Genomic DNA, 14,111 nt, shown 5'->3' with positions numbered 1-14,111 from the left:
AATGGGACCTTTCCCAGCCAGAACCCACCCAGAGCTTTGACTACCAATAACAACCTGCTCCTGCACCTGCCGTGGCAGCGCCAAAAAGGGACGATAACCAGATCTGCCAAGACTATCCCCAGAAGGGACACATGTCCCCTAGATGCAGGCATTGTCCAAAATACACCCTCCGAGAGCAGTCCACACTGCTGTCAGTTCCCAACAGCCCACCAAGTGGATAGGCCTCAACTCTGCGGCTGTGGCACCTCTCTATAGCTCCATACAGCCACAAACCCTGCCAAACATAATTGACACCGGATCAGAGGTCAACCTAGTCACCTGAGAGCAAGTACCTTTCAGTGATACCATTCATGAGGATGAGAGGATGACCATATGCTGGATCAACGGGCATGCCGTGGACATTCCTATGGTACGCTTGAGGGCAACCACTGATGATTACTCATGGGTGAGAGAACGCCTCATCGAGGTGGTCTAGCCCCTCTCTGCTGGATGCATCTTGCTCTTAGGGCAAAACCTCCTGCAGTGGAGAGACTCTTGATTCCCCTATGCTGCATGATGACTGTCCCTACAGACAACCTAGAGGAAGAGGCAACAGATGTTACCATACCCACTCTAGACAGGGATCACCTCACCGTGGCTCAGACCAAAGATGTCCAGCTTCAGCGCCTTTGAGCTGATGCCATAACTAACACGGAAGATGTCACCAATCTGTCTAAGGGTGACTACTTGCTCGAGAATGAGGTTCTCTACTGGCTAACCTGGGGTCTACAGGGGCCTACTCAGGTAATCCACCAACAGATAGTAGTATACCCAGCAAGCTGCAGCTGAAGGCCATGGAATTGGCATGTGATGGGATAGTGGGGCACTTCGGTGTCACTCAAATGACCAAGGCCATTTCAGACATATTCTACTGGCCCAAACCATGAAAGGCAGTAAAAGACTATGTAGCATCATGCCCTACCTGTCAAACAGTGGGAAACCTAAACAAGGTCATTCCTAAAGCCAAACTCCAAAACATTCCATCAATCGGTATCCCCTTCCGAGATGCCGTCACAGACTATTACGTGCCTCAAGGACGTGCCAAAACCAAGATGGGAAAGACCCACTGCCTCACCATAATAGACTGTTTACGTGCTATCCCGAGGTCATTCCCGTTCGAGGTGAGACTTCAAAAAATTCTGTCAAAGCCATGAATCAGTTCTACTGCAGTTTCAGTTTTCCAGCCACCATACAAAGTGATCAAGGGTGACATTTAATGTCCAAGGAATTCTGGGACAGCATGGCTAATCATGGAATCAAGCACTTTCATTCCACTTCCTACCACCCAGAAAGTCAAGGAATCATAGAATGATTCAGCCAATCTCTAAACTCCACACTATCAAAGCTCCAACATGAAAGCGGAGGAACATGGGAGGAGAACCTACCCTATGCTCTTTTCACCTTTCTTCAAAGCCCATCGGCTTCGTGAGAGGGCCGCTTGATATCCTGTACGAGGCCTGGGTGGAACCAACAAAGGCAGACTGGGTGAAGGAACTCCAGGGCACACACATAAACTCTGAGTGACCTGGCCAATAGCTCAAGCCATAGCAAACCAAGAATGAATCAAGCTATGATCTTGATAAAGAGGCAACCACACATAGTTTTACTATCGGAGACCAGATCTAGTCCTCCGCAATGGAGCCATTCACCTGCTAGAGTCCCAGTTCAGAGGCCCCCACAAAATATTGGGGAAAAGGGGAACCCTCAACTTCAGGTGCCCTGGTAGGCACTACCATGAGCCCCCACCCCCTTACCACAATCTCTAAGGTCTTGGCGAACCTCCAACACGTCACTCCGGGTCTTGATCCAAACCAATGACAGAACATATACAGTCTATTGCTCCAACATCTTCAAATAATCCAGGATCACCTTGGTTGCACCAGGAGGAGAACACAAAACCAATAGCCCAGGGTTACTATCGGGTAAATCAGCAAAGAGCAGAGAGGATTAAGGGTCATGTTCAACTACAGCTTGATTTTGGTCTGATTGAAGACAGCCACAGCCCATGGTCATCCCCAGTAGTCTTGGTTCCTAAGGAAGGAGGGGGAGACCAGCTTTGTATAGACTTCCATAAACTTAACAAGGTCACCAAACTCGAGCCATATCCCCTCCCACAAATAGAAGTCTGTCTGGACAGCCTCAGTAAGATTGCTCTGGAGAAAGGATATTGGCAGGTGCCCTTGTCAGAGGAGTCGCGTCCCCTGACCATGTTCACAACACCAGATGGGTTTTTCCAGTTTAAGGTAATGCCTTTTGGCCTAAAAAATGCTCCCACCTGTTTTCAGAGACTGATGAAGAAAGTCCTAGCAGGTATCAAGAATTGTGTCATCTACCTTGACGACACTGTAATCTATACCAACTTGTAGGAGGAACACCTCCACATCCTCGCCCAAGTCTTAGCTGCACTCTGACAAGCTAAGTTAGTAGTTAACACCAGAAAATGTCAGTTCGGCGTGGCAAAAATCACATACCTTGCTCATATAGTTGGCAATGGTAAACTAATGCTAAAGGGCACAAACATGCGAGCAACCAGGGATATGCCATACCCCAAGACCAAGAAGGAAGTGTGGCGATTCGTCAGCATGGTCCAATACTTCATACGTTTTATGAAACACTTTGAGGCCTACCATGCAGATCACAAATGCCCTTTAACTGTCCTTACAGATTATAATCCTTTAAAATACCTAACTACCTTTAGAAACCAAGACGAGCATCTAATGTGTTGGTGTTTATATATCCAGGGCTACAATTGGAAGATTGAGCACATAAAGAGTACCAACATCAAGATTGCCGATGTACTGTCCAGACATTAAGTCCCTGCATGGTCCCTCGTAGCCAAATACCCTTTAGGTACTGGACTCCACTCACTTTACTTGAGTAATTTGGTACCCAAACCAGAGTCAGATGCCAAGTCACTCCCTTACGCTCCTTCATTGTAACTTGTAAATTACCTACTTCCTTTAATGTTGTAGCTTTGTAATTTTCCTTCTAATTTTAAACTTAATCATTGTTAATCTCATTTTACGGCTTATAATGGTATTCCTTTCACTTTGCATCATCCTATTTACCTTGCATCACACTCTCCCCAATGCAGAGTGCCATCAGCCAGATCTACTGGCCTTATAACTCATTGACTTCTCTTTCCATGCAATTGCTTGCATGATAACCCTAGAACCCTTGCAATGGGATAAATTTGTTGATATCTTAAATTTGCTTAAGTTTGTATGAAATCACTAATTTGCAGCTAAGGCTGGTATCCACCCTAACAGGCAGGAATCCGTGTTAGTCTAATTACAAGTAAGATTAATCAATTTTATATTTTTCACTGTGTGATTTCGTATTTCCATAATACCTCGAGATTAACGTAATTCTAAGACTAGTATGATTTTTATACTTACTTAAAAAATAACATTGCAATGCTAATTCTTAAAGAATAACGATTACTTTCAACATATTTCAGGTGCTGCTAAATTAATTAGTGTTAGAACCTTGTGACGTTCATTTCACAGCAGACCCTCTTAGCAATTTCAAATTAACTTTAGTGTACAAAAAGAGAGTAAGGTTGAGAGAGAGAGAGAGAGAAAAAAACGTTAAAATGCTTCGGGCTTCTGCAGACACTCACGCCCGAAAAAGGCTTAAAAGTCTATTAGTAGGGGGAGCTGCTAATAGTGTTCATGAATAATGAATACTCTTACTGAGCCCTCAGCTACTCAGCATTTTTCTTCCCAACAAGTACTCGTACATATCAAGCAGACCACACAAGAAGCAAGTAGGCCACTTTTAGGCCGCACCTCATGCAATTACCGATTTGCTATGGCTATTGTCCATCCTAGACCTCTCTCCCTTTTAATGGCCTCTCAATTGTCCCATTTCCTGCTGATTCTTCCTTTCTACGGAGATGCTCTCCATACTCCAGGCAGACCAAATAACAAGGGCAGAACACCTGAATCGCCGGAGGGCACGAGTAACAGGAATCACGCATCTTGGACCCAAGCCAAAAAACGAGGGAATGGAAGGCATAAAAGGAGGAGGTCAGAGGTCAAAGAAAGCAGTATTGGGCAGACCCCTATCAGACGCAAACGCCTTGCAAAGCGTTCATCCTGCCGGCCACCCACAGAGATTCCCTCTGTCTTTGTTGACCGATCCAGTGTCGCATTAGTGCCAATCTTTGATGTCCCTATTAACAAAGATTCCAACCAGTTCTACATTCAAAGCTCCTTGTTCCAGGAATTCAGGTACTGTGCAGTATTGGAAAGTTATTTTGGTAACACCTCCAGCTGTATTTCCCACTGCTCATGTCCTCCCTTTTAAAGCTCTTAACAAATTGGTGTTAATGTCACTGGTGTTAAATTGCTCACAAGTATCACTCACAGTTTGTATTATATTTTATCTTGAATGACTCCTTCTCTCAGCCTTCAGCACTCTAAGTAAATTTTACCCATCGCTGTAACAACCCGAAGTGATCTTGTGCATTTTCTATATTTCATCAGTCAACCTTGGGAAGATTTCCTCAAGCTATAAACTGTATAATTGTGGCACTGCATCTTTTCATGTAACATAATCAGTAGTGCCAGCATATGTCATTAATCATTCTTTTAGAAATTCTCTCAGAGTATAATCTGGATGTTTGTGGCACCCTTGCTTTGTCAATTAACGTAAACAAGGTGCCAAGGAACCAGTGCTTAGAGCTCCCTTGTGTTACTCTCCTGGTTTTAAGTGATTACATGTAATTAATTAAGATCTAGAATTTCTCTACCGAGTCCTATCTCAAATTGAAATTGTTTTAAATGATAATTTTCTTGTTTCGCGAGTGTTGATCCCCAAGTCAGCATTACCGACGCCAAGGTAAGAGTAGTAGATCAATCAACATTCATATATATATATATATATATATATATATATATATATATATATATATATATATATATATATACATAGTATATATATATACATATATATATATATATATATATATATATATATATATATATATATATATATATATATATATATATATATACATACATATATATATATATATATATATATATATATATATATATATATATATATATATATATATATATATATATATATATATATATATATATATATATATATATATATATATATATATATATATATATATATATATATATATCAAAAGCATTTGCTCACTCAACCTGTGGAATAACACAGACAGGGATAAGAGATAAGAGAATCGTCACCAGTGAGAATCGAACTTCCAGTAGTGGAAATTGAAAGCAACACTGACGATATTTGACCACTCGGCTGACAGTTGATAGGTTTAAGGAAGAAAAAATCATTAATATTCCTCTTCTCTTTATTAAAATAATGTTTCCATGTCATTATATTATCTTCGCAATAAACACTACTATTATCAGCAATACTATTTTTTGTTTGTGCAGTTTGAAAAAAAGTCAACTTTCACATCCTATCATATTCCAGGTTTAGAAAAGGATGGATAACATTATTTTTTGTCTTCAGTATTGTAACAGAAACGTCTGCTATTAATCTGTCAGTGCTGCTGTCTGCTAGAAGCTATTTATCCACTATTGTCAGTAAAGTGAAAGGAATAGTTTTTGTGAATTAATGTCGGCTCGTCTTCATTCACAATATGAGTGTTGTTTAGCACGCGCGTGTTAGAGGAGCTAAGCGAAATGAACATTAAAGGTATTAGTTTCTTCCATGTGTCCATGAGATGCATATATTAAGACGAAAAATCCAAGTCTTAATAAGCAGGTCTAATTTTCATCTCTGTCTTCTTAAGAGAGTAGTGAAGACCAAGCCATGCGGCCCAGTTTACCCCGTCGGCATAGGATGTGTGGTTTCCAGAGAGATACTTCCCATTAAGGTTTGATGCATGACATGCCTTGTACCACCAGGCCCCTTTGTACCTGAAAATATTGATACCAACTTAATGAGCACCAAAGCTATGCAGAGAAAGGAAAGACTTTATCGTGAGAACTTTATTAACTTGATTCTTTCAAATGAGGTTTAATAAAAATATTACTTACCAAATCGCACGAACTTAATTGATTATAAATGACTTAGAGAAAACGAGATCGTTCTGCTCCACATGAAAGGAATGACTAAAGTAATTTTCACAGCAGTATGATAATGAACTTACGTAACTGAACAGCTATCTCCAGGATTTTCATCGTTATCGATGTCTTTGGCCGAAAACTTGGCTCCACTGTGGGTTGTAAAGGAATCACCAGCATCTCCACTGTATTCCACAACTTCCAGTTTGTAAGACGAACTTCGGTCGTGGAGATAGAAGAACTTGTAATTGGCCCATCGTGTGTTGTCCTTAAAGTCAGCTAGATCGAATCTTATTTCATTCAGTGTCTGATCCGTTAAGGCATGGATGTTGTCATTTCCTAACCAGAATTCTCCCTTCAGGTTACCAAAGCCAAGGGCATATTCCATCCAGGTACGATAGAAGTTCTCTCTTGGTTCTATGTCAGCCCGACGTTGAATGACAGTCCATCCACCACCATCTGTCTCCATGTCACAGAAGACCTGATTGAAAAGATTATTTGAAATACTCTCAAAGATATAAACAACACTTGCAGTCTAATGAAACGTCTAATTATAACACATTTATACTGATGATATATTGCAATTCTTTTACCTGAAGAGGGACATCAGGGCAACATTTGTAAGGGAAAATCATGTAGATTCCACTAGTGGTGTTGCCTTGTCTTTGTACATCTCGGCAGTTACGAATTTGTGGTCCGACGTCAAACCATAGAATCTGAGATTTTGGGAAAGCAGAAACCTTCTCGAAACTCAAGATTAATACCACTGTCACTACTAAGTCTGTTTTCCATTGCATCATAAACATCCTGTACAAAAGAAATAATTCAATAATAACATTGATGACACAAGTGAGTCAAGTTCTCAGATCTGTCTACTAACCTCTGGGTAGGAACTTGTTCACTAACTTACACTAACATTATTTTGCAGCATTTTTGAAATTCATGGTATATACCAGTGTTGCGGACGTTATCAATAAACAACCTTTACGTAAGGATAGTTTACAAGTATCTTTGTTTGATGCTACTTTGCATCCTTACGAAGAGGTTATTTATTGATAACGTCCTTACCACTGGGATATGCCATGAATTTCATAATACACACACACACATAAACTGTACTGTATATGTGTGTATATATATATATATATATATATATATATATATATATATATATATATATATATATATATATATATATATATATATATATAAATATATGTATATATATATATATATATATATATATATATATATATATATATATATATATATATATATATATATATATATATATATATATATATTCTCGATGTACTCCGCAATGAAAACGAAGGAGAAACCAGAGGAAAAAAGGAAAGAGCGTTCTTAATTTGCCTAACAGTTTCGCCTTCCATCAGGCCTCTTCCGGCGAACTTTATTAAGTAATCAGTTTAAGAAAAACATATACCGGACATATGTTTACATTTAACTTCAAGACTTACATAAAACATAAGCAAGTAGAAATGGTTAACGGTGCTTACAACTGTTACAGGATAATATAAAATTTAAATTGTCTAGTACATAGTTCGTCCAACAGAAAAGGGATACTATACTTATGTTGTGCAATTCGTTTCTCAACAGTTTTTGCTGATTGTCCAATATAAAAGTTATTGCAACCACAAGGAATTTGTATAGCCTAATACCCCGTTGTCGTATATAGGGCTGTTTCTTATTAAAGTTCTGCCAATGGTATTGCGATAGGAAAATACGACAGTCACACTTAGTAATTCAAGTGGGTGGATAATATGATCGAAGGCTGGCATGTATGGCAAACACAGTACAGTATATTGCTATTAAAATTCCTATTTCCGCTAGTGGAATCAAAAGATTTTTCGGCTAGCGAGAAACACTCATCTATATCATGTAAAGTAAAATTGTGCTTAAGACGCAGTCCATATATATAATCTATCTCGTCATCAAAGAATTCAGGGCTGACTAGATGAAGAGCTCTTAAAAACTTAGATCTTATTCCAGACTGCATTACTTGTTTAGTATGGAAAGATCTCGCATTGATAATCAGATTGTCGCTGCCACTTTCTCGAAATAACAATACTTTAAAGTTTAAAGTAGCCAAAAATCTTTTCATTCCACTAGCGGAAATATGTTGTTCTTAAGCTGATTAGTCAATAAAGTTCCCCGGAAGAGGCCTGATGGAAGGTGAAACTGTTGGGACAAATTAAGAACTCTATTTCCTTTTTTCTGGTTTCTCCTTAGTTTTCATTGTGGAGTACATCGACGTATTTTATCTTCGTGATTGAGAAGAATACAACTGTATATATATATATATATATATATATATATATATATATATATATATATATATATATATATATATATATATATATATATATATATATATGTGTGTGTGTGTGTGTGTGTGTGTGTGTGTGTGTGTGTACGTAAGTATAACTATATGTGTACATATTCTCTATAAATCTTTGCCTCAACTGGATAATACCAGATGTTACCCTCTCAGTTTTCACCAAGTATTCTGGAGGTACGGCTGCTATAATATCACTTTCAACAGAAATTTATGTATTACTTATAACCAAAACGACCTCTAGACTTCTAGATTTTCTCACGTTTTGGAGAGGGTTATAATTATTAGCCTCTGAATCCGGATAAGAAATAAATGAATAGGCTTTTTTCTTCAGTGGATGGATTGTATCTATATATTTCACCCTTAAAAGATATAACTGCTAAAGCACTATGCTACGATTGCGGGGAGGAGTCTATCGCAGCTCAAGTACAAGGTATCTGAATTTGATGGATCACCTAAAATAGGCTAATATCTCTTCTGATAACATGATAGATTAATTCATAACCTCTGTCTTACTATCGTACATGGGTCTGATTCTTAAAATAGATGGAAAAGCTTCCTTCCTTTATTTAGATTCTGGCCTGGATAGCATTTGATCCTATGCCTTTTGGGTCTGATACAGTGAATTATCCATTCTAAAGTCGAGGTGTAAATTGATTTCTACTCGCTATACATATTGCTGCTAGAGTCAGGTTCATTTCATAGAACCATAATCAAGTTATCTTAACGTTGATATTTACGTGGTAAATGTAATTTGTAATTATTTATGATAGTTTTACGGGCTAATTCATACACGGATATTTATACACTCAAATAATAAGCCGCAAATACGACTTAATATCGAATTCACATTACCTTAGAAACGACTTCTCCCAAAGGGAATTTAATGATAAGTAATTCTGCCCTAGTCAGGATTCGAAGCTATGCCCTTAGTGTTCTATGTAGATATGACAATGGCTTATCCATTCAGCCATTGAGAAAGATATAGTTGCTTTAGACTTTATTGTATATGATTGTTGAATTCAGGCTCTGTACTGAGAACCACATTCAACCCACAATTACTATGTCAACGATCTGGACTGTTCACTTGGATTGCTGGAGATAATTTTGAATATATCCTGGAATCATTGTCATAAATAGTCTATATGACACATCGAAATTTGCAACCAAAGCTTAGATTATATAGTCTTGAAAGAAAGTGATAAATGAAACTTAGGTCATCTCATTGAAACTTACAAACCTCAGAAAAAATCGAGATCGCTTTAGAGTGAATGAAAAGCTCTTGAGTCATAACAAACGAATCCTGGCCTGTTACACACATTTCTACCACCTTCAACAAGCTTTCATTGGAGCTACAGGATACTGTCTCTGATGTTCAGTGACTGAACACATGTTCTCAAAGAGTGAAGCCCTGGCATCAGGTTCTAGAATGGAATTTCTCAGAGGAAAATATTTCAACCATTGTAAATGAATACATATCTTCCTCTTCCTTACTCTTGAAAGTTGCCTTTTCCAGAAATTTAGTGTTGGAAAGAACCAAAGAACAGGTAAATATGGAGAACCTAAATTTATCACAAGAAATAAAAAAAAAATTTCATTGACAGTTCAATCATAAACCAAGGGAAAAGAAGCAAATAAGTAAGAACACAACCCAGAAGTTATTAATACTACATCAATGTTCAACATTAATTGAAAACTAACTTGATAGACTTGAAGTAGTTAATTTTGAGGAGATCCACTCTTTACAACAATATCAAAGAAAGGAAAATATTATATTCTTTTCAAAATTAATGATATTCAGCGTAATCCTAATGTGACTATAAACGATGTCTTAACCCAGATGCTGATTGTCAATTATTTATCATATTACGGGTGTTACCAGAGTCTGAACATGAAGACAAAGCACAAGATATTCAGACAAGTCCAATCAATATCAACCTCAAACCTGTTTAACAGTCACATATCAAAGAATAAAAGCAGCTATAAAGTTCTAATATATCTAAGGTAAATCACCTTGTTATAACCCTTCTATAACCAGTGAAATTTGTCGGGTCAGGTTCCAAGGCCTCTTTCTTGTCCTTACCAGGCTGAGGACTCAAGAAACTAAAAATGGCAGCAAAAAGGAAAACACAGACTTTTTGTATGGTGTAAGTTACCTGATTGATATTTGAAGTCAGATTAGAAATAGAAAACCAATTTAAATAGTTTAAGAATTTGATTAATCCTTGTGATCATTGATCAAATAACCTTATGAATAATATACAAAATATTCAAGTAGCAACGTATAGGGAGACAAGTACCCTAGTCTTTAGTAAATGAAATATAAGTACACTCATATATACATGAAATAACCATTCAGGTGGCATAATTCTGTACATGAGTGCGACTACCCCATCTATCACATGACACAAGCATTGCACAAACTGTCAGGGGTGGAGTACAACATAACCAAATGCAGGGAACCAGCTTTGGCTTATGTAAAACTATGCCTAACACCCAGACAAGCAACAACTCTGGCAATACAATATGAAATACTTAAGATAATTTCTACAATAACAAAAGTTAAATTGCACCAGACAATCAATATTTCATCTTGTGCCCAATCTGAGTTCTAACTGAGGATTCTGAAAGAGTAACTTGGTAGACAAATTCAATTTAAAAATGCCATCTAAGAATAGGAGAAGAAAGAATGGGAAGCCTTCACTTACAAAAAGGTTTACGTCCTTGAGGGACCACAGAATCATGCTTGCAATGAATATGAAAAAGCCTTCTTTACTAAGCCATTCTCCAATCTGGTGACATATCAGATGCTGGAGATGCTTTATGTGTAACTTTTATCAGGAAAATTACTGAGTAACTCCTGGAGCCTAAGTGCTTCCTGAATCACTAACAAATGTCTCTGCTGAGTCTCTCGGAAGAGTGACACAGATAATCACTCGACAGAACCACTCATGAAAGAGCAGCAGTGGGATGAAGAACTTATAACATTTATTAAAAAAACAATTATGTAGAAAAAAAATCGATATGAAAGAATTGGATATTCTATGAAAGATGGAATTCTAAGACACAAGTAACGACTTTTAAAGTACCTGCCAATGTAGATGGAGTGATCCTGCTTCAACTTGACGTAGTGTACATATATAATGCCCGAGAGAAAACTGCAGGGAGTTTTGCCAGCGAAACGTCAACATGAATAGGTAGACCATTTCCATAGTTGCCATGCACGTTTATTCTTAACAGGAAAAACAATGACTTTGTCATCGTAAGGCATGTCTTAGGTCCCTCCAAGTTTAAGTTAAATGAGGGCATTCAAAGTGCCTTAAAGGAACACACGGTCAGCGCTAGGAACAATTAAATTAAATCAAAATGTTACTAACCTCCACTGATCGTACTTCTTAGAACACATTTCACATTTATCAAATATGTATTGACAGTCATTCATTATGACAGATAAATTTCTTAAAGAATATGGGTATGGTCATTTGTAGTTTTTGGTAAATTTTTTGTCGGAATGTTTAAATACTTTCACTGATTCTAAGAATGGTCTATTTATAGATAATCTCTATAAAATTCCTGAGGTAGTCGCCATTCTGTTGTATTCCATGAGCAAGAATCACCTAAATGAATGATAGCAGTAACTGGTTGCTTACACTGACCAGTCTCTGTAACTTCCATGTGTCCTCCTACACATGAATGCTCCACTGATTTATGAAGTTTCTGGGCCAGTGAGATTGCCCAGGAGCTGATGTTAGGTAATAAGAAAATATGTAGCACTTCTCCATTATAATCTCTTGAATGCACATTGATGTTGGTCACTTTAGGAAAATTTCTTATTCAACCTTTATTGCTCTTCAGTGAGTAGTATCACAGGAATAAAGACTACCAAATGTGACCCTTTAAATCAAACAAGGGTACCATTTTGGCGCCTTGCTGACGGCATCCAAGTTACCTCGGGCAGCACGATACTTTTAGTAATATTTATATACATCAAGTATTATGACAAACTGCCGTTAAAAATTACTAGTACTCTAAAGATTTATGTGTGCATTGATGAGAATACTTAAAAATACCAATATGATTTTATTAATGACTCAAAACGATTTTATAACAAAAAACGCGAAAGCTAGAATGGAAATTTAATCGAAATATTTTGAACGATTTTACCATGAAATAATTAGTAGTGTACCAGACTGAAAACACCACTCCTCTCACTTTGCTCTACGTGAGGTCAGTGAATATTATTTCCAATATATCTGAGATAACAACATTACAGAAATCGAAGTTTTGTAAAATCATGGAAGATCAGGATGGCCGGGATTCTGATCACAGACTGGGGTCACGTGGTTAAATAGATTCCTTTCTCGCACTCACAAATCTTATGCAGTAAACGTATTGTGAATTCATAGACCTTTTATTCATTGCAGGGAGTTTCCACACTGCATTGTAGCGGTAACAGGCAACCCATGAATGCAGTGTGTACGCAATGAATTATGTACCATGAGAAAAATGAAAACGAAATCCTATATAGAGATATATATTTAATGTCTTTAATTTTTCAAGTTTATTTATTTCTTTTTAATTTGTTATTTCAAAAGCATTTATCTGAGAGAGAGAGAGAGAGAGAGAGAGAGGGAGAGAGAGAGAGAGAGAGATTGCGCCCAACTTATCCCACATGTGGGGTACTGAAAAAGTTCAAGGCTACATATACCTTCCCATATCCCTTCCCATTTTGTTCGCGTGTACGGATGGCAATAAGCAGGGGAAAGGCTGTCGTTGTATGCTAAGTTATTATACACTGAAAAATCACTTTTAATGTCTCAGCCTAACACGTCTGTCAAGAACGCAGAAGCTTTGACATAATAATGAATAAATAAGAAATCGTGTTCGGAGTGACAAAATTACTTAAATGTTATTTACAGGCCATGATTTTGGAAGTGGCTTCTTAATAATCATTTATAAACTAATGTAACAGAAGGATTGTTGTTACAGTCTTTCTTTTATTTAATTTTTGGCAAATTTTTCCGTTATTATACCCCCAAAGTTTACGAATATGGCCGTATTGCAAGCATATGTCCATATATTGCAATTTTACGGGCATATTCATCAGTTACTTCGGAATATACTGCATTTTACCCAGTTGAAAGGACCGAGAATTATATGAATTAAAGTGTAGTGAGTGGTATACTTGCTATTACATTCATCACCAGTAATCAGAATATAATCTAAGGCATCGAAATATACGAACCGGTTCCTCTGGAATACAAGATGAATTCCTAGTGTGTGTTTTTTTTAATGTTGAAGCACAAAGGGGGGCATCAATCTAATACTGTGAGCAGAAGGGCAGACTGAAGAGTTTGCTCTTACACCAAAAGTAGACTTGGTATTCTGACCACATTCATAACGAAAAATTTCCCAGACAACCAAGAAACAAGACAAACGTTTCAGTATTGCTAAACACTCCCCTTTCTCCCTCACAAAACTCTTAATGTTATGATGCCAATTGCCCATGAAAAAAAATCAGATCTACTCTACCTTTTCAGCGGAAAACAGCTTTGGCAATGAAACTGATTTTCTTATCAGTGAGGCAGGTTATTTGAATACGTTTGTACTATATAAGAGAAAAAGGTGCTTGTAATGAGCATAAAGCG

General features: G+C 37.4%; 1 protein-coding gene across 1 annotated transcript in view; it reads right to left on the bottom strand.

Annotated features, from left to right (window-relative positions):
• Window positions 1-5,369: 5,369 nt before the first annotated feature.
• LOC136826477 (techylectin-5A-like) overlaps window positions 5,370-14,111 on the bottom strand; it is a 12,422-nt gene continuing 3,680 nt past the window's right edge. The window contains exons 2-4 of the mRNA XM_067083681.1: window positions 6,698-6,911; window positions 6,191-6,585; window positions 5,370-5,957 (exon numbers count right to left, since the gene is read on the bottom strand). Of these exons, the coding sequence (XP_066939782.1) occupies window positions 5,792-5,957; window positions 6,191-6,585; window positions 6,698-6,910 (774 nt within the window). The 5' untranslated portion in view covers window position 6,911 and the 3' untranslated portion in view covers window positions 5,370-5,791. The remainder of the gene's footprint in view (window positions 5,958-6,190; window positions 6,586-6,697; window positions 6,912-14,111) is intronic.

The sequence above is a fragment of the Macrobrachium rosenbergii genome, chromosome 41 (assembly GCF_040412425.1).
Source record: "Macrobrachium rosenbergii isolate ZJJX-2024 chromosome 41, ASM4041242v1, whole genome shotgun sequence".
NCBI lineage: Eukaryota > Metazoa > Arthropoda > Malacostraca > Decapoda > Palaemonidae > Macrobrachium > Macrobrachium rosenbergii.
The sequence above is the reverse complement of the archived record's forward strand: the minus strand, read 5'-3'. Positions and strand labels throughout refer to the sequence as shown.